Below are 22,205 nucleotides of genomic sequence, written 5' to 3'. Positions count from 1 at the left end.
AAACATATTGAAATGGATTGACACTCCGTATATTACTAACAGGGTATGGGTGATATCTATTGTCCAACTTGAGGGGGAGTGTTGAGATATAACATTGTAATATGCTGAGAAATTATAAGGGCATAGTTTTATTTTTTTCCTTTTCATTATTAATGAGACATTAGGGACCGTGGGAGAGCATACTCACGAATTCCTTCCCCCCCAAATTTCTTCTCTTCGTCTCTTTTCCCTTCTTCCCTTCCCTTTATCCCTGATCTCCTCTCATTTCCCTCATTTTCAATTATATTATCATAGAAATGACAGCATTTAATGTTTTCCAGATTCTCCAATAGATAAACAAGAATGCTAGTGAAATTTTCAGAACTCCAACTGAGCACCACGCAATATATCTATCAGATTGTCATACAAAGAGTTTGGTTATCTTATTAGCAACCCAAATAATACAAGTATACGAATGAAGTGGACAATGTCACTCACACGGAAAAATCAAAACATGATTGTCATACAAAGAGTTTGGTTATCTTGTGAGAAAAGGCGACTTGAAAATATAACAAGAGATGTGAAGAATAATTTCCAATAATTTTTCAGGTAGGGACACCTATGGTTATATTGACTGTAATCTTTGAAGAAGGGAGAAGAGAATGTGAGAAAAGAAGGGAAGAGAGGTGTGAAGATTGGGAGACAGCATGGGGTCTATTCCCATCGTGGGATTTCCTCTCTTTTATTGCGACTCAAATCATTATAGGGAAATTACAATAGTGACCTTAATTAGGGGAAACAGAGAAAAAAGTGATAAATAGCTACAGTAAATATGTTACACAGTGATATCTCGAACATTAACAACAAGCATAAAAGCAGTTTAGGGAAAGCTGACGCTTCAGTAGCAAAGGCAGTAAAAAAGTGATAAACAGCTACAGTAAATATGTTACACAGTGATATCTCGAACATTAACAACAAGCATAAAAGCAGTTAAGCGAAAGCTGACGCTTCAGTAGCAAAGGCAGTATTGTTGGCTGCTTTAACATATGCTCTTCATACATATGCCAACTCGGATGCCACTCTTTGAAGGGGTGGAGGGAGTTTGATTCATTAGTTGGGAAGTTTCCTCATTGTAAAAAATACTTTGATGAAATACTCATTTCCTATTTGTTGAAGTATAAAAGATAAATAATGCCTTTCTCCAACAGCTTAAACTTTTGGAGAAGTTGGTAAGTTAACATAGTATCAGAGCCAAAGGTCTCGAGTTCAAACCTCCCGGATAGCAAAAATCCACATGCGGTGGTTGGCCCAAAGTGGGACCACATGTGCCACTTGTCTGCCAAGTGGGCCACACGTGCAGGGGAGTGTTAAAGTATAAAAGACAAATAATGCCTTTCTCCAACAGCTTAAGCTTTTGGAGAAGTTGGTAAGTTAACACTATTAAACATTAACAAAAATGTGTCTCCACTTACAATGAGATCTTTCATCTTTCATTGCTATATCAGTGTATTTCTCACCATGATTAATAAACCTTATGATGTGAACTAAATATGATTCATAAACCTCATGATGTGCAGAGATATACCTTTCCACATGGTTTTCCTTGAAAATGCCACATTTACATACACCCGCACAACGCAACAACTATTTTCTTCATTATCATCTTGCTCCACGTCCCAAATTCCCTACGACAAAGATGCCAAGAACCATAAATGCAGCAGTAAATAATGATATCTTGTCTAAGGGAGCAAAATCTTCTGTTGGAGAAAAGTGCTTTTGCTTATATGGTGGAAAAACAAGACAAACTTTTAGAAGAAATATTTTATATTCGGCACTAGATAAAATCATTTACTGAGTGCACATGGTAAAACTAGGTACTATGCTAAGAGAATGGACGGGAAAAATGCTTGAGCTTGAAGAAATCATTCGGCCAACATGAATAGATTTCAATAACATTTCGGTCATGTTGGTCAAAGTGCTACCACTTTAGTGTAAAAATTACCGAACTTCGGTCGACATGTCAAAATTTTAACCCAAGTGCATAGAGAAGCATGGTTTTTCACAATTTTGCTTAGTTAGTGCTTATTGTTTTTTGCTTGTTTCTTCAATTATGATGAAAATAAATCAAGTACTTGCAGAGTTGATGCATTTGCACATGGATTAGTGCATGAATTTTTATTTTTCATTGATTTATTGTTTTAAAAATTAGAACAAAGAAATATTTTTGAATAAAAAATAATCATATATGCATGTTACTATGTTAGCTTTTAGTTTTATTTTATGTGAGTTCTTCCCCCAATAGCCATCTATTGATTGATGAAGTCAAATTTTTTTGTCAAATTTTTTTTTAATTTGAAAATTTATTATTTTATTTATTTTTGTTAGAAGTTCCTTTTAAAAAAAGGAAATCATATTTCTAAGAAGATCTATCATATATGCACGCTCGATTCTATTTTTTTATAAGTGAGTTATTCTTGCCTGATCTACTAATTAGCGCAGTTAAAAAAAATTATTCTGAAAATAAATTATTTTATTTTTATTTTAAGAAAATCCTTTAAATTTACCATCATTATATGTACTCTCCATTATATTATACTTTCTTTATGAAATTAATGGAGTGGCTTTTTTCCTACATTTTCTGTTTATTTAAACTTTAAAGCATATATAGTTGTAGTTGTATACATTTTCAGTTTAGAATGAGCCCTACTGTTCCACACATTCGTGACAACACACATCATTAGGTGTTTGATCCTGTTTAATCATTATAAGTGGTTGTCTTGCATATCTGATGGTTTCTAAGTTTGCATTTGTTCTTATCCTAGCATTTTATGAAGTTTCGTCTAAAATTTTCATCCTTTGCATGAATTTTCATTAACTTGTGTGATTTTACAAGATATTCACCGAAGGCTATGACCAAAACCGACATGTTTCCATTTCCATGGCAACCAACATGATTACTGAAACCTACATTTAAAACCTTGTTCGAAATGTGTGCATGCATATGTATAAGAATTGAAGAGAGAGAGAAAGAGAGTACATGACAGAGAATGAAGCTTGTAGAGAAAATAGATACCAACTTATTCAGCATGACTCTTCTAGAGTGTCACTACAAGATGCCACGAGCACCAACTTAAAAGGGACTGAAACAAATTCATTTCAAATGACAACTCAAACCAAAGGACACAGGCAAATGTCTAAATAGATGTGTCGGATGATCCCATCAGCAGCCATTAGAATCACCTTGCTTCAAAAGAGATACTTACGGTCTTTATCCAGCCTTTACAATAATGTGGAGTTTTTATAATTCATGCAACAAAAAACAGCTAATGCAGCTTTAGACATTCTGACGCTGCTCATTTTGGGCTAGCGCATGACACCAAATAGAGAACCTTCCCTTTTGATTTCCTTAAAGTCAAAAGACACATAAAAGATTGAAACTCAAATACTCTTTGGATCTGTAAAGTGTAGTGAATGGAGACTAAAGAAGTAACCCTTATCTCTCAACAAACAACTTGAGTCAAGTTTCTACCATAGTTTATGGTTTATGAACCAAAAAGATTTGCACGAATGTGGTATACCCATGGTTTATATGTCTCCATAATACTTTTTGCAATATTCTAGACAGACACAAAAAACAAAGGAAGACACTTGTTTTACCATAGACAGTAAAAAACCATTTCATCGGGCAGCAAAAGCAAGCAACTCGATGACATCAGCATATTGGTAAGGCGGCAATACCAGAAGGATGTGTTAACATTGATGGTAACACAAGTGTGTCATTGTATTGTTCTTTTTATTTTCAATCATTGTATTGTTCTTCAATAATTGAATATTTCAAATTGCTATGGCAATAAATGATTTGATAGCATTTAGATTTTTCATAGATGTCAAACAACTATACTAGTGTTTGGGCTTTAAAGAGGATACCTCAACACGAAAGTAATCCCCATAAGGCACGTCATTAATTTGTTGGGACGTCTCAATAACCAAATGGCTGGTAGACAATGAATGATTCAGAATGTCAATGGACTAATCATCACATGCCAGGTAATTTCACAGGAAACTTTAATAAAAAAAAAAAAAAAAACTCATGGAATAAAAAAGGAAATTGGACACTATGAGCAAGTAAGTTCACATATTTATTAAACCAATATGCAATTAAATGCATTCCACAAAAGTCAAGATAATCAAGAAAGATAGCATTGGAGGCATCAATGACAAAATTTGGTGCACAAACCACCATGTAAAACTTATAAATGGTTCTATGTTCAAAAAAAAAAAAATGAAAAGGAAAAGATATTTCAATTTCAATTCTATCTGACAAACAAAATTTATGAAAAGAACAAAAAGAAATTATCAAAAGTTGTTTACAATAACAAGAAGCCGGAAAGTTCTGCTCTGTGGATGGTTCTTAATTGTTAATTGTATACCAATCTATGCACGTCGGTGATAATTGTGCACTTCAGCACTAACCAATGGCCATTATATCACTATCTGCGCATCATCCACTAAGATGGGACCCTTAAAGACACCTTCTATAGCTAAATTTGCATTTCTCCATTTATGATGCACCCCTACGGGTGTTTTACTAGGGGTGCAACTCGGTTCGGGTTGAGATCGGGTCGGGTAAGAATTGAAGGTTTGGGCAACCTGACCAGAGTGAAACCCAACATTTTTTATCAAGTTTTATTTTTGTAAGCTTAAAACTCAAGTTGGGTCTGGTTGAACTCGGGTCGGGTTCGGGTTGGAAAAAAGGGTTCCTCAGGTCGGGTCGGGTTGAACCTCGTCGGGTAGGAAAAAAGGATCCCTCGGGTCGGGTCGGGTTTGGCCTCAACCCCCGACCCAACCCGACCCGAGTTGCACCCCTATGTTTTACATATGACTGCTACTTCTGTCTACTGTCAATTGCTACTCTAATTTCTGGCTGCTGGCAGCATCAGACTACCCGTGCAAACCCACTAAGTCCCAACATATAGAAATCAATCAAGAATAGAGACAAATGGGCTCCAAAATCTCCCACGAAAGTTCTAGTTGTAAATGTTACATTTTATATTTTGAAAATTTTTGGAACCATTTATGTTCATTACTACTAATAGATAAGTACATCAAATATACAGAATATCGCCATTTCTCAAATTTCAGTATGCATCAAGTGAGATCCTTATACCTGAGAAGAGCAGGTGTTTGGTGTTCTAACAAGAAGCATTCCCCTCTGTTAAAATACTCTTTCCAGAAATGTTTAAAAAGAATTTCCACAACTATTTGGCTTTAAATTACCCATTAGAGAGAAAGGGAGAGAAAGAGTGATGCTAAGTAACCAATACTTATGAACTGGTTTAGAATTGAAATTTATATTCCTTGCCCGTTCGGATATTTAACAAATTGAACTGACCTTTTTGTTAGCAAAAGCATATCCCCTTACAATGTCATGTTCGTGAGTATGGAAACGTCAATTAGATATATTTATGACATTTACCCACCTTTTTGTTACAAAAGCATATCCCCTTATAATGTCACGTCCGATGAGTATGGAAACGTCCCTGATGTCAAAAAAAATCCACATGCAATGGTCGGCTCAAGGTGGGACCACATGTGCCACGTGTTTGCCAAGTGGGCCACACATGAGGGGGAGTGTTAAAGTATAAAAGATTAAATACTTCCCTTCTCCAACAGCTTAAGCTTTTGGAGAAGTCGGTAAGTTTCTAACAAGATATATTTATGACCTTTACCCACTCAACAACACTTGGTAACTTATAGAGCAATATACTATCTCCTTAAATCCCATCTCCAGTGAGATCATAAACTGTGGAAATTGCATTCTGACAAGGGCATTCCAAATTTTGTCAATCATTAAGCTAATGACCAATTAGTTTAACTTTGCATGCCCAGTGACATCTAAGTTAGAAAGCAGCATTTAAAGCGTTGAGTGTAACATCATATACAAGGTGACTGGCAATATATTCCTCGGCAACACAAGGCAAAATAACTTATTTTTTGAATGCTTTAAGTTATTTAGTCATCATTGGGATAAAAAGAAGAAGAACTATGGTTACCTGTTTCTGTAGACACGAAATTTCTGGACCTCCTGACAATGTCCAAATTTGGCACCTTAAATACAACTCAGAGTAATCAAAATTGAGATCTAGTGAAAATTGCAACATGGTAAATAATACAGGAGAAAATAAAGCCAATCTCAGTAATTATTATTGACAGAGAAATCACAAAGGTACACCGTACACTATCATACCAAAATATATTTTGATTGGATGCAGAAATGACACATCACGGGCATGTCCGAATTTCTCATCTGTGTACCATTGACTGCACTGAAAATCTGAAAGATATAGCAATACATTATAAAGCTAAAACAAATGTTTGAATGTGATATATAATAAACGCATTGCAATATGTGTCAGTTTAGTCATTAAGGTAAAAAATTTACCTTTGTCTCCACACCTTGTATGAAATGCTTGAGCAAAGTCAATGGCACCATCCGAGAAAAAGAGACTGAAGAGCTTCTCTACCCGAATCTTTCATTGAAATTTTGGATCAAAGCATCAGTAAACAAAATGTGACCTAGGGTACCATTGACAGAAATTAAGTACAGATAAGAAAATATACTTAATATCGAACACTGTCACTTTACCGGAAACTTCGACTCAGCAACCATTGTAAAGCATTCGGGTACTGCCCAGCAAAGACGTTACAAAATTGTTAAATTGAGGAAATGCAATGACGCTGATAGATGGAAAATATAAAGAAAAAATACAGTCAATACTAGAAAGACTGCCATTGATAATTTTTCAATGATACAGTCGATACCAAAAAGACTTCCACTGATAATCTTTCAATGAAGTGCAAGAAATGAATGTCATCATGTAATTGAACTATATGGAGCTCAAATGGCAGCATTCATGTCCAAGAATAAGGTCAGGAGCTATGTCACAAATGCTGTTCTCAGGAATTTCTCAGCAAGGGAAAATCTCTGGATATATTAAATTTTTTATTTCTTTGGGTTTTTATAGGGTAAAAAACGGTAAAAATAAAATTATTTAAAAATATATAAAAATATTAAATTTAAGAAAAATATAAAATAAAAAAATCGTGAAAATATAGGGATAATATCACAATATTAGCAGGATATTTTATGATAAAAAATAAAATATCGATATATTTTTAAATTCTCAGGATCAATTAGGGATTTTGTCATTTTATTAAAAATTCCTGATAAAAACACGACATAGGTCAGGAGTCAACTAACTCTGTGGGGCAGAAACATCCTCCATCTTCCAAGTGAAAGACTCCCTATGAGATGAGCACTCAGCAGTATCTTCTTCTCCATTCTCTCGTACTTCTGAAAGCTTAGCTAAAGTGTCAATGTCATTTTCACCATTGGATAAAGGCTTGCATTCTTCTGAAAGATAAACATCCTTATTCCTGATTCAAGGACATCTAAATCAATTCCCATGGTAAAGGCATAAAGCACATTACAAGAAATAGAAAATGAAAATAGAATTGATTTATACCTGTCCAGATTATACAAATCATTATCTGGTTGTTTGAAGCTCTTTAGTCTTTCGGATGAATCAAATAAGTTATCTTGGGTTCTGGTTTCAGACTTTGAATCCTAAAGGAGAAAAAGCGTATTAAAAGCAGATAATGGCATTTAAGAACTGAACTCTAAAACCTGCACATAATACAGGTTATTGCAAATGATAAACAAAACAGGGAAAGGAAATGTTTTCCACAAGACCTTTGGACCAAGTAGAAATCACAATATTTAATAATGAAGTTGTCAGCATTCAAAAAAGAAAGTATAGCCTAATAATGATCTTCTCTAGAAAAGTAATGGTTATTGTAAATTGAGATGAAATACGAGTCAATACAATTCATCTAAAAGAAGAATTCTCAAAAGATCTAAAAAGAATGTATAACATAATAAGAAAAGTACGTTTTAAAAAATAAGATAAGGCAAGGAGAAGAGACGACTAGAGGCAAGGGATGATTACGAAAAATAACAGAAACATTGGGAAAGCCGATGATTTTATGGATTTGGATAGCGTGCGACATTTCTCTCTATTTTTTGAAAAGAGGGCGGTATAGTTATCAAATATGACAGGGAGTATTTAGCAAAAGACGAAGACAGTAAGTGTTTGTAAGAAAATGAGGGGATTCTAAGGGCACGTTTGGCTACCATGAATTTTTTTGTCATGATAAACTAGTGTCTCTAAGTGGTGATAGAGGGGTAGGGCAGGTGAAGTGGCTAAAAATCAGGAAACAAAAGAAACTACTGTCTCAAGTGATGATTTTTGGTTCCTAATTTTTCCCACTTCTCACTCTCATCTCAATCGTGCCCTCTCGAATCTCTCTCCTTCTCCCGCCTGCCCTACCCCTCTCTCACCACTTGGTGGCACTAATTTATCATGAAAAAAAAAAAATCATCGCTTCCAGACATGGCCTAAATGTAATGGGAAAAGAGAAGTTGGAATGGAGGGTGCCGCTATCAATTTGGGTGTGTACCTTGTGTAAGAGGAAGGAAGCGGGTGAGTAGTAAACTGGGGGTGATGAGCAGTTTCTTTCACAATCCGACAAATACTCAAACCATGATTTTATAAGAAATTCCAAATGCCCACAAAGCATTTGAAACACACGTGTAAATACTGGATAGACAAGGAGGAGCTTTAATCGTCATCATTCTTTATATGCATAAGCAAGAAAATCTGTAGATACCCAACTAAATTTAGAAGAACCATAAAAATCAAGTTTAAATAAACTTTTGCTTCATATGCCTTATTTCAATTTAAAAGGCAAGAAACCGTATCTCAATAGATGCTTGTCCATATGTAATATCTATAAGAGAATGACCAAACCTGACAATCTGGGAGGGCTTTATCACTACTACTATGTAGTGACCATCCATCTACAATGAGCCGGTAAGCTTCATCACGGGACAAAAATGATCCAAAGAAGAGCTGCCAGATCAAGAAATAGAACAAAATATAGCAAACGATCTCGTTAAGTCTAAATTAGAGCATAAGATAACCGATAAAATTGACAAATGATCACTCAGTTTAACGGAAACCCCCGATAAGTTACAGAGAAAAAGGTTTTATCCAGGTAAGATGGGATATAAACTGTGCAACCTCAGGAAACAAAACTATTAAGGTAAAAGTTGAACATGGCTTGAAGAACTCAAATAACATTTCGCACATGTATGAATATGGATAAGGCTGGAGCCTAAACTTACCTTTTTTCCCTCAGCCACAATTTCTATGGCATTAGGGAAGATTGCTGCTGTCTTTGCTTTCCGTACACATGTTACTTCAAGAAGAGGGATTGTTTTCTGCAGTACAAACTAATGTTAAAGCACAGACTTATGTAAGATTAATATTAGCATCTCCAAGTGCAACTAAGTTTTCTCTTCTCAAGTAGATTGGGTACTACAGAAAGAAAATGATCCTTGTATAGAAATATAGAAATAGGGGAAATTTGCAACCATATTTTACACCTTTTTTGGATTCCATGCAGAAATGCAGGAGATTTTTTATGTTGTGGTTTCGTGGGTGGCAGACTACTAATGAAAGCCCCGTTAGGGTTAGGCATCAATGGGAAGAGGTTTGTTGAGCATAAGTTAGGTTTATAGATTTATGAAAATGTTCTCTTTCAACAAAAAAAAAAAAAAAATTGCATTCATATTGCCCATGCATTAACATATATTTGTACACCCAAGAAAAGATGTGGCATGCTGACCACATTATTATTTACTCAGCATGTTCTGCACATTATGGAACATTATAAACTGTAAAAGAGAGAACCATAAATAGTTATAAATTTTCAGTTGGGTCTTTTAGCTTGAATTCCCATGAATTGTGATCCTTAAGAAGAAAATTATCATTCACGATGATTTCTTGTCGGATTACAAAAGAAGCACTAAATCATCACCAGTCAACATTGCAGCATTTTTATCAGGAGAGCTCTGATCAATCTGACACTATAACACAGCTCAACTACATAACTAAATTTAAGTAATCTTTGGAGAAATTGATACCTATCCAAAGTGGTCAATGACTTCTACTGGTTACCAGAGTGCAAAATGTAAAATAATCTACCGAGTATCAGTGGTCGGATGCAAACTAAGAACTTTGGAAGTTGAAAATGTGTGGCCCCCAAGGAAGCAGGATTCTTCCGTGGGAGCCTTCGATTCCCGCTTCGATTCCCGTTACGATTCCTGCTTTCGATTCCCACTCTGGCAACCTTGAGTAAGATTCTTCCCTGGGAGCCTTCGATTCCGGCTTTCGATTCCCGCTCTGGCAACTGGCCCCTATCTTATATTGGTGTATAATTGGAAGTTATGAAGTCAACTCCATTTGCAAGGATATGGTAAAGATACTCAACAGTATTTAAATGAAGTTAATAAACAAGTGATCCAGGTAGAATCAATTTAAAAAAAAAAAAAGTGATCCAGGTAGAATCAGCACTAGTGAGGACAACTTTGTGCGACATGAAGGACTAGAGTTTGAAATATTTTTCATGTGCCATAGGATGGCCATGCAAATAATTAACTGATTGGATCACAAAACGAATGTCTTTCTAAAATGAATATAAATGATGTGACCAATTTCCTGAAAATCTTATGGTTCCAGAAAAAGAATCACTTTATTTGGCAATTAAAGGATGTATTACAGGAAGCGTGGGCCGTGGACTATGATTAAGGGATGATGAGGTGGCACATTGTTAGACTTGTGTTCAGTCATTTTATGCAAGCACATGCATTATTTATTAAGATTCAGATTCTTTTATGAGTTAGGTTTGATTTATCATGATTGCACATATTAATTTCTCAATCAAATAAATTCACTTTGTCCGTGATTAGACAATTATTGTAAATGCCTCATATTCATGTAGAACGAATGCATAAAGACCTAGGATAGTTAAAATAAATACCTTCACGGCCTGCGTATGAGTTATTTTACATCAGCAGGTTAGGCCCACTTCTCACACAGCATTGACCGCACTGTATATTTGTGATAAAATAAATATAAATTTTAGACTACTCTCATACAATTTCACCAAGATGAACTGTAATTGGTGTTCAACTGAAACCTGTCAATGAAGACCTGGATCAACACCACCTGCCGAGTTAAACTGACCAACTCGGACCTGGCTGGGAAGTTTATCCAAACGGGAGATGATTTATTTAACGACAATCCCCCCCCCCAAAACACACACACCCCTACACAACTTGATTTGACATAAAAAAAGCTTAAAGTCTGCCACAATTCACTTTAAAAGGGGGGCGCATAATCCTACCAGGGGGGGGGGGGGGGGGTGAAAAAAACATACAAATAGGGCAGCCCAGTGCATGAGGCTCCCACCATTGCAAGGTGCCTTACCGCTGCTTTGCAAAGAGGCTGTTGTTTCTGTGACTCGAACCCATGACCACCAGGTCACAACGGATCAACCTTACCGTTGCGCCGAGGCTTGCGGGGGTGAAAAAATCATCTCCCAAAAAATTTACTGAAACTCAGCCATATGTTTGGAAAGTAGAGGCCAACAAATATTGGGCTACTGATCTAGATCTAGATTTATGCTACTTCAACCTAAAAATCACAAAATCAGATCAGAAGTTATAGATACATCTTATCTTTTAGAATTGAGCACAACAGATTAATCATTCCAAAATGTAAGAAACTGAGCAAATGCTGCCCATACTTTTGGAAATATATATAGAGATCCCATTACCCCAAAACCATGCAGTTTTTCAGCTTGAAATGTGATTATTATTTGGGATTGCAAGAACTGTGGCTATCTCATCAAATGTTTCAAATTAAAGGCAGAAGATTGATCCATCTGATTCAGATTAGAAAGGAGAGAAGCCTACATTTGTCCCAACTTGCTAGTGAATGCACAATTAAATGAGTTATGCAGGCTGTTTCTTTATTCATCTATACATCGCTCTTGAGTTTTGAGCAATTACTTGAAACTTCAGCTTTAATTTCGTAATTGACTCTTACTTCAGTTTGGGACTTTGGTCTCTGTTAGTTGCATCCTACCTCTGTGATTTCTGTTGACAGACACTTCCTATTTCAAAAAGTTCCTTTATTTATATTTCTCATGTTGCATCTAAGTACCAAAGCTATCAACAGATCTCATATCATAGATTTGGGGGAAAAAAACTTATATATATTAATATTCATTCCTTTAGTTACCATTCATTAGAATCTTATGATTGTTGCACTGATTGAAAAAAGAGAAAAATAAAATGTTGGGTTTAGTTAGAATCTTTATAAAGGCAGACGACAATGAGATGGTTGGTTTAGTTAGATTCCTTACAAAAGTCGATCAACCATTGCATCAGTTACAACCTGTTGGGACAGCTCCTCCTCAAACGTATCTAGTTTAAGTCATCAGGACTTCATAAATCAGCACCTTGACCTTGGTTAAATGAAGGGGACCTGCCAAACGCATCTAGTTTTAGTCATCAGGACTTCATAAATCAGCACCTCGACCTTGGTTAAATGCAGGGGGCCTGCCAGCTAAAATTACTATTACTTTTCGATTCAGTGTTTATCCTCCGTGGCGTAGCCGGAAGCGCAAAGAACGAGTCGGGGTTGACAAACGTCGACACCAATCAGAATAACATTCGAATCCACAAAAGGATTGTTCTACAAATCCACGAAGAACAAATTAAAACCAAGAAGAAAATTCTCCTTTTCTTTAATTTCAACAAAAAAAAGTATCAACTGTGCAAACATCCCTTGCACATGAGTTTTATAGAACCACTAACTCTCTTCTTTAACTTTGACTCAATCTTAACCATTGATTTGATCTAACAGCTATTACTAATTCCTAACCCACAACAACTATGTCTAGTATAAAGAAAATAAGCAACGTGAACTCAACTTTCAAAATAGAAACCTATTATAACTTGGACTCCTGGAGTTTCTTTTTTTCAAATCCCTATCTTCAGCAACAAGGAGACGTGGGAGATGTGGCTACGTCAATCCCCTCACTTGAAGAGAACTCAACCTCGAGTTCATTGGTAACGTCGCCATAGCACCTCCAACTTCAAAGACCTTGACATGTCAAAGCTTGGACGTTTCAACATTGTACTTAGCTTTAGCCTCATTAGGCTAATTTTACTTCTTTTTTACGCCTTTGTGTATCTGCTTCCTTTTTGGATTTGGCAAGTGATTCCTTTATCGTCAAACATGATTGCCCCTCCACTTTAGAATCCATAGGGTCCTCATTTGTAAAAGGTTGAAGGGCATAGTTCTTATTGTTCTGGTGAACAACAAAGACACTATCACTTCCCCTATGAGTTGAATCCTTGTCAAATTTCCAAGGCCTTCCCAACAAAAGATGGCAAGTGTCCATATTTATAACATCACACAAAACTTCATCCTTATACGAGAGAGTTGGAGTTGCTCTCACCATGCCGAAGCTCCTGCTTTAAGCTTGATAGCCATGGGTTTTGCCTTCTTCTGCTCGGGCACTTCCATGTAGTCGATAAATCTTTCGACCACCGCAAGCCAATCAAGAAAATCTTCAATGTGAAGTTGGCTGTTAAACTCGAGCAAATCCACCTTAATATGATAATCGTGATTGTGGGCCTAATATGATAATAGAGATCATGAGCAGCAACTTGTGGAATGCAACCACGGGCATACCTCGAATGATGATGTCTTCGAATTCATCCTCGCTAGAGCAATCAACATTGAAAAAATACGTAACTCTGGGGCCGGGCATGAAACTCGACATAAAGCTTGAGCGTGCCATCGCCGATGACCGTCGTCGACATGGGGTTGCTTGCGCTCTATAGGATGCAGCCGTGCCGATTGCTCTCCTAGCCTGTAGAGCATTGAACATCTTTACCGTCACTATCGATTGATTTTCTCGTTCTCTGTGGGAAGCCATAGAGGGTAGCAGGGCTCTGATACTACCTGGCGTAGCTAGAAGCAAGAAGAACAAGTCGGGGTTGACGAACGTCGACACTGATCAGAATAACCTTCAAATCCACGAAGGATTGTTCTACGGATCCACAAAGAACAAAGAAGAAAATTCTCCTTAATTTCAACAAAAAAAAATAATCGTGCAAACAACCCTAGCACATGGGTTTTATAGAACCACTAACTCTCTTCTTCTTTAACTATGCCTCAATCTTAACTATTGATTTGATCTAACAGCTATTACTAATTCCTAACCCACAACAACTATGCCCAGTATAAATCAAATAAGCAACCTATGTGAACTCAACTTTCAAAATAGAAACCTACTGTAACTTGGACTCTTGGAGTTTCTTTTTTTCAAGTCCCTATCTTCAGCAACAAGGAAACATGGGAGATGTGACTATGTCACTCCGTAAAAACAAGCACCTCTCCTTTTGAAGTTCTCCTAGATCTCTAAACCCAATACATTCACTAGATTCTGGTGCTCTACAAACACGGACGAACCCACCATTGCATCAGTTACAACCTTTTGGGACAGCTCCTCTACAAACACCTCTGGTTTTAGACATCAACATTCGACCTCGGTTGTAGGGGACATGCCATCTAAAATTACTAATATTTTTCAATTCAGTGCTTATCCTCTGTAAATTAAAAAGCCTTTTGCACTTTTCTCATTTAAATCTATTGCCCCTTAATCTTCAGTGCATTCACTAGATTCTAGTGCTATAAGTATAGATGTCATGTGGTCGATAAATTGATATTAGTTCATGATAAAAAATCTCAGATGTCAACTAGTCATCCCCATTCCGTCAAGAAAAAATACAACTAAATAATAATTACAAATTGATGGTAATAGAATCATTTACAGGAGAGGTCACAAAAATCATTAACGTGTCCAGGCAAAACCAGCTCAAACAAGAAACAAAAAGTTCTAAATCTGAAACAATTGAGAGAGAAAAACTCATAAAAAGTAGTTACTTCAAAAAAAAACTTATAACATGTAGTAAACAAATCCAATAGGTATAAATTAGTATTTACCAAGATCTAGTTAAGGATTTAGCAAAAAAAAAAATATTTCCGCATACCTTAGTCTCAAATCCAAATATGTTAGAATAGAAGCAGATATGATGAACAAATAAGTACATATGACCCTGTAAACAACAAGTCAAATTAGAAAAGAGAAATCCAACCTTAACTTCTAACAATACACCACTGATTAACCTAAAGGTAAAAAAATCAGTGTCTCTTTGGATACCTCTAAAAATTATTTGAATATAATATTAGATGCAAATGTTTTTGAAATTAAATATCATTATTTGCAAATAATGAGTTCTAGCATGATAAAGTTAATGGCTTCCAAAGAGGCATTAATGTCTAATTAGCAAACAAGATTAAATTGAAATAATAGTATTTGCAAATAAGGACCCATTATGGTGACAAAAAAAAGTCTTTCATTCTTTGAGTTTTAGAAAAAAAATCACCCATGAAATCCTTGCTAAGGTGAATCGCCATATCCCAAGGTGCAGCGTTATCAGAACTTCAAAATTCAAACAGATCACTCAGACAGCTAAGCAGAACACGATTTACCTGAAGAAGGATATTCTCTTGGAAGGCACAATTGAAATCTCGAACAAGGACCTGTTTTATGAGGATAATGACGGACCATTTATTATTAAGATTTGGCATGAAAATAGCAAATAGCATCACTTGGGCTCAATCTTGCAAAAGTTAGACTAACTAACTAGGAAAAAGTCCCATCTTGAGGAAATCATTTAACTACAGATAATAGCTTAAACTTAAGCTTCAATAAATATCATAGCAGGAAATTGACAATAAAGAATGAGAAGCCAAATGTACAAGGACAGACAGACGACATATGTTTCAATGTTAGTTGCGAATAAAAATCACATCTCAACCTCGCGCATCCAAAAATAGCTAGGACAAATAAACCTAAACCACTTTATCTTTATGTGTATTTAGGGAGGATTAGCATAGTGGTACTATTATGGAAGACATTTTCACAACTCCTCAAGCTCCGAAGACATGAACTAGCCCGCAGTGCTTAACTGATAGCAGAGGCCAAACCTCACCAACTTTTGGCTACAGTAGGGGCATTGATTAGGCCTCTATAGTCTGCAGATAGTAGAATTTCACATGCAATCCAGCAATGTGAAAATCATACACTTTTTATAACATATATGTGCATTGAATTAAAGGTTGCAAAACCTACATACAATTCATAACCCGGAGCCAACAGATGTATAAGAATCTTGAGAATCAAGAATGTGATTTCTCATTAACCCAAATTGCAAAGTTATGTACTTAAAATCCATATCCGACTGTTACATAAGTTCCATGAGAAAATAAACATAAGAACCATGCTGACTAAGAACCACCTGATTACTGTTTTTATGGTAAAACAGTCGGCGCACCATACATGTGGCACATCATGGTGATCCACACCATTGATCTAGTGGACCACTACTAATTCATTTCATTCCCTATGGTCTGATTATGCTCAGATAATCCTAAAGGCCTTCATTGTTTTCTTGATAAGAAAGGCATCAAAAAGTATAGTTTTAAAACTCCTCCGCGTCATCGTGGGCTCCCCAGAGTCGAAGCCTTTTTACGTTGGACACATTCCGCATTTTGCCGCCGCATTCTGCATTTTGCCCTACAGAGTCAATAAAAACTCCTTTGACTCTCCCGAATTATGACTAGGGTTGTGCATTATTCGGTTAAAACCGAAATAACCGACCGAATCAAATTCGGTCGGTTATTTTGGTTCGGTTCTGGGTTTTTTCAGTTTGGTTTCAGTTACATATTTCAACATATATTGGTTTTCGGTTCGGTTTGTACCCAAAAAAAATCGGTTTAACCGAATAAGCAACATAATTAAAACTTTTAAATTGTTTTAAAGGGAAATGATAGATTCATTCACGCCCTTTATTTACTTGGGACAACCCACACTAGAGTAAATGACTAAATGACTAGGAGAAGGGGGCTGTCCCGAGTTAAAAAAAGGGTGAGTATTATCGTGAATTTTTTTACGTGAAATATTAGCGTACCAAGTGTTCAATTGTTCATTATTTGGTTATAACCGAACTAACTAAACAACCAAAATCATTTTTCGGTTTCGGTTCAGTTTGGTTATCATATAATTCGGTTCGGTTTCAGTTGTTTTATTTAGGTAACCGAAATTTTTCGGTTCGGTTAGTTTAGGTTAATTCGGTTCGGTTTTAACCGAATGAACAACCCTAATTATGACTAAGTCAACCGAGTACTCAACCATGTACTCAGCCACATCGGCCGTGGTTCGCGGCGCATCCGTGTTTTTAAACACTGCAAAAAAGAAGCCTCAAAGATTGTAAGAGAATGTCGCTTGATCAAGATTTTGTTCAATCACTGACGATGAAAGGAAATGAGTTGTACGAGTGGTGGTCCACTAGATCAACAGAACACATAATCATGATTCATGAAGTGTCGTGTGGGCCAGATCAGTTTACCAAGAAAAACAGGTGGTTCTTCGTATTGTTATTCTAACACAAAGATTATGTAAACTTCCATTGCCCCAAAAGCTTCTTTAGTAGAGCGGTCATACAAATGTCAGACATCTTAGATTTGAAATTAATAAAGGACTCCCAAATAGTGCAATTTGGTGAAAACTCAAATCTGCCCCCCACGGCCAAGGTACAAACTTCGTTTGTATGTAGTTGTGAATTTTTGTAGTAAAAGTTTAAGTTTTATGTTCTTACATTTTTGCTAAACTAAGAGGATCCATGAAAAAAATTGTTAAACTACCAACTTCTCCAAAACCTTAAGTTGTTGGAGAAAGGCGTTATTTATCTTTTATACTTTAACACTCCCCCGCACGTGTGGCCCGCTTGGTAAACACGTGGCACATGTGGTCCCACTTTGGGCCGACCATCGCATGTGGATTTTTGCTATCCAAGAGGTTTGAACTCGAGACCTTTGGCTCTGATACCATGTTAAAGTGTTAAACTACCAACTTCTCCAAAAGCTTAAGCTGTTGGAGAAAGGCGTTATTTATCTTTTATACTTTAACAAAAATCAAGACCACAAATGTCACTTAAGAAACTCTAGAACAATAAATTTTTTTGTGAAATAGCACACTGCCCACTATATTTGAGCAAAGGTCACTAGTTCTGTGTTTAAATAGTTGCAAAAGGAAATGATTATCAAACTGTTAAAGGTATGTCATGAAGATAACTGTCCAAAAGGATTCAGTTATGTGGGGTTCCCCTTTCTATCCAACAATTATAACTATTTGTTCGATAAATAATTTTTCTTTTTCTCCTTCCAACCCTCTAATGACGTTGAGAGAGTCACCCTCCACTATAAGGCCGATCTCCCCACCCGTGGAGATTTCTAGAGCCCATTGACGAGATTATGGACCAAGTAGAGGGCCATGTGATTCGATTTAATCACTTTAGGGGGTCCACAAATGGAGAGGCGGATCGCCTTGCGCGTGAAGGAGTGTATAGAGGATCACTAGAAATATTTGATTTTTCCCCCTTAAATAGCCTTGCATTTGTCTCTGTCTTTTTTTGTTCTTTCTTGTTGCCTTGACCGCCTTGGTCGTGGCAAAGGAAGCGAGATTCTTCCCTGGGAGTGGAGAACCTTGATTCCCCAGGTCGCTAATCCGAAATGGGGAATCCCGGTTCGGATTCGCCGGAAACCCGATTCCCACTTCTGCGGTTCATGACAAGGAAGCAGGATTCGTTCTCATAGGTGGGCAATCGCAATTCCCCGATTCGCGAATCGGATTCAGTTCGATTCCCCAAAATAGGGGAATCCTGAATCCTTTTCATCAGAAACGTGAATCCCTATTTGGGAATCGCGATTTCTTTTCCACCGGAATCGCGATTCTTCATTTAAGGATTCGCGTTTCATTGATAATAAATTTTGCGGATTCACATTACCCAAAACCGCGAATCCCATTCCGTGAAATCCTTTTCCCCGGTGATTCCCCGGATATAACCCCCCCCCCCCGCCTCTTGAATGGTTTCTATGTGAATGGTTAACTGCTTGAGAGATTTCCGGGCTTGAGAATGGTTTAGGGGAGTGATATTTACGCCCATTTTGATCACTCCACACCCATCGTCAGTGGCAATGGGTGAGAAAAATTCAGTGGCTTTGATTGTAAAGGGGGCTAATGTACACGATGTGAGAAAAATCCAGTGGCTTTGATTGCAAAGTACACTGGCAATGGGTGTCCCCGGCGAATCTCCGGCAACTCCCCGACGAAATTTCGAATCTCACTCCCAACCATCCCCGGAGCCTTCGAATCCCGCTTTCGAATCCCGTTTTCGATTCTCGCCCTGGCAACCTTGGTTTATGATTCCCCGGAAACGCGAGTCCCACCTTTTGGGAACCGCAGTTTAATGTTATGTGAAACACGAATTTCCGGCGATTCCCCGGAGATTCCTTGGCGATTCCTAACTCCCCAACGATTCCCCGGCGAATCTCTAGTGACTCTCTGGCGACTTCACGATTCCCGCTTCGGGCCATTCCGGGAGCTTTTGATTCCCACTCTGGGTCGTGGCTGCTTTATTAATGAAATTTCACCATTTCAAAAAAAAAAAAAAAACTAAATTTTTTCATAACAAGTATTTTCCTTCTTTTTCTGCTACGAGTTTATTGTTGACTAGGCTTCATGGAGAGACAAAAACAAATAAAGGTTCCACACGGTTGGTCTGGACAAAAGGAAGAAAAGGACGTTGCATTAACCCAGGAGAGATCATAAAGTGCCGACATCAAGCAAAGAATTTGAGATGCAACATAGGCCCATAAGAAAGTTGCATAACGAACCAACACCAAATTTCAATTAAATCGAGTTTATTTTCATAATGGAATTCCAATTCAATCACCTAAAGAACTCACATCTCAACTTTTAGGACAATAACTTGAAAATAATTTACTCCAAATAGTAAAAGATGATTGGAAAAGCAAAAAAAATCCTTAGATCAAAAAATTGAGTGTGGCTTACTTCCTCTGGTGGAAGATGAAACAGCAGCCTGTACTCTTCACTTCTCGAATCCACTATAGGCTGCAACATGAGACATTAAACAGCAACAAAACCTAATCAATATCAATATTTCACAAAGAAACCAAAATTAAAAACGAAATCCACAGTAAGAACTCAAATCAACTAATGAATTCAATAAATCGAGAATCAGCCTTTATTTTCAATGCAATCTCCAGAAAATTCAAAACAAAACATAACGAATTCATAGTGAACTTAGAAAAGAGAAAAGATCATACCTGGATCTCGTCATCCTTGCGAGATGATTCAGACTGATCAATTCTGTCGGAGGGATCGCCGGTTAGGGGAATTCCGGTGACGGAAACGTTGGAAGAGGTCTCGGGAGGGGCGTCAGGGGGAGATTTGGAGGGGGAAAGAGAAGGAGATTGTTCCATAGACAGTGAGAGTTCACTCTTCTCCTTGCTTGAAGCAGAGACGGCCATGGAAGAATTCTAGGGTTTGAATCGGAGAGAGAGAGAGAGAATGCGTTGGGGGTTTTTGGTTGTTGGACTTGGGAGGACCAAAAGGTAGACATTTAAACGGCGTGGTGTTGAGTAGTGGGAAAGGTTGGCTTTTTGGTTTTACTTGCCAACTGAAACGGAAATGGGACAGGCAATGATATACTAACCCCTTTTCTTCCTCAGGGCACCCATTGTAGCATTAAAATAAGAGACTTGCTAGGGACAAGCACAGAAGGTATTTTGCGGCTGGGCTGTTGCATGTGAGAGCAGCCACACATGCTCAGATTTTGTCTTATTCGTCTAATTCACCTGAGGTGGCTGCTCTCACATGCAAACAGCCAAGCCGTGAAATGCTTATGTTATGGTCCCAACAAATCCCTAAAAATAATCATAAACATAGTTAGCAAAACGTGGTGAAAAAACACAAGACGGAATAAATTCAAGTTTAATACGGTATTGGTTAAAAAAACACAGTAAAAAAGCAGAATCACAAAAAAATGAGTTCAAAATTTTGTCATTTACAAAATATAGTTTAAAACATGGGATTTGCTAGGGAACATCTCATAAGGCATTTCGCGGAATGTTTGTTGCATGAGGTAGCAGCCACATATGCTCACTTTTCAACAGATTTTGTCATCATTCATGAGGTGGCTGCTCTTTCATGCAACAGGGTTCCACAAAATGCCTTCACCCTACAAATCCCTTCAAACATTTTCATAATAAAAGGAGGGAGATGATTTTTTTTTCACCCCCTTACGATTATGCGCCTCCTTTTGACATGATTTGACATTTAAAAAAAAAAAAAAAAACGTTAAAGTCTGTCCTCGGTTCACGTTACGAGTGGGGCGAATAATCCTATTGGGGGTGAAAAAATTATCTCCCTAAAAAGGATTGTAAATTTGAACATAGTATTAAATGGGAGACTAATAATGCGTTTTTTTTTTTTTCTTCTTCTAAACGCCGTTTTAAACGGGGCTTTGCCAAGAATAAGGTAAAATCGCATTTTAAAAGGCGTTTCGCTAACTACGGTCAGAAATACACTAGAGGGAGTGGAACGGGGAAGAATAGGGACGAATACATCACTTCCGTTTGAAAATTGCGAAAAGAAAGAAACAAGAAAGAGGTCGGTTTGGACTCTTGAGACGGGGACCCTTTCAGCTTCCACTTCACCAGTCACCGACGTAAAAACCGGCGTTCGATATTGGGAAATGCTAACGTAAACTTGGCGTTGCAACTTGCATTTATTTTTCCGTACGGAGGTAGGTCCACCTGTTTGACTATTGCCGTTTAGGATTTTATTTTCTGGGCCCACTATGCGTCGGCCATGCCCAAACATATGATTCTAACCTTTCAATGGGAACTGATACATTCGCCACCTTTTTCTTTGCTGGGGCCCTTGTATCTACGATTTTTTTTTTAAGGAATAACTACTAGAAACCCCCCTGGATAAAAACGAATCTACAAAAATCCTCCAAAATTTTCTTAATTATTATTACTACGTTATTGTGCTTAAAAAAGCTTTTAATCTTTTATTTTACCCATTTTACCCTTGTTTACATTAGAAATCCTCGGATCCTTAAAATCTCTGCTACATTAAATCGTTTAAATCTCTCTCTCTACCTCTATCTATCTCTCTCTCTCTCTCTCTCAAATATAGTCCATTTTTTTCAAATAGTACTGTATGTGCCACACTGTATAATGATCCTATCCATCCACATGATGGGACACAACTTAAATAGGTTATGGCCTCTAAATTATTTCCATAGGATA

General features: G+C 37.1%; 1 protein-coding gene across 1 annotated transcript in view; it reads right to left on the bottom strand.

The window, feature by feature from the left end:
• The window catches only part of LOC143884959 (protein VASCULAR ASSOCIATED DEATH 1, chloroplastic-like), a 28,283-nt gene extending 7,731 nt beyond the window's left edge, over positions 1-20,552 (bottom strand). The window contains exons 1-14 of the mRNA XM_077388854.1: positions 20,214-20,552; positions 19,939-19,998; positions 15,516-15,566; positions 15,014-15,079; positions 9,227-9,322; positions 8,850-8,951; positions 7,506-7,606; positions 7,241-7,416; positions 6,626-6,666; positions 6,422-6,509; positions 6,227-6,313; positions 6,033-6,087; positions 3,907-3,973; positions 1,565-1,664 (exon numbers count right to left, since the gene is read on the bottom strand). Coding sequence (XP_077244969.1) covers positions 1,565-1,664; positions 3,907-3,973; positions 6,033-6,087; positions 6,227-6,313; positions 6,422-6,509; positions 6,626-6,666; positions 7,241-7,416; positions 7,506-7,606; positions 8,850-8,951; positions 9,227-9,322; positions 15,014-15,079; positions 15,516-15,566; positions 19,939-19,998; positions 20,214-20,417 — 1,294 coding nt within the window. The 5' untranslated portion in view covers positions 20,418-20,552. The remainder of the gene's footprint in view (positions 1-1,564; positions 1,665-3,906; positions 3,974-6,032; positions 6,088-6,226; positions 6,314-6,421; positions 6,510-6,625; positions 6,667-7,240; positions 7,417-7,505; positions 7,607-8,849; positions 8,952-9,226; positions 9,323-15,013; positions 15,080-15,515; positions 15,567-19,938; positions 19,999-20,213) is intronic.
• Between the last annotated feature and the right edge of the window lie 1,653 nt (positions 20,553-22,205).

The sequence above is a fragment of the Tasmannia lanceolata genome, unplaced genomic scaffold (assembly GCF_043159265.1).
Source record: "Tasmannia lanceolata isolate RefF3 unplaced genomic scaffold, GAP_Taslan_0.1 ptg000008l, whole genome shotgun sequence".
Classification (NCBI taxonomy): domain Eukaryota; kingdom Viridiplantae; phylum Streptophyta; class Magnoliopsida; order Canellales; family Winteraceae; genus Tasmannia; species Tasmannia lanceolata.
This window is presented reverse-complemented; position numbering and strand designations above follow the sequence as displayed.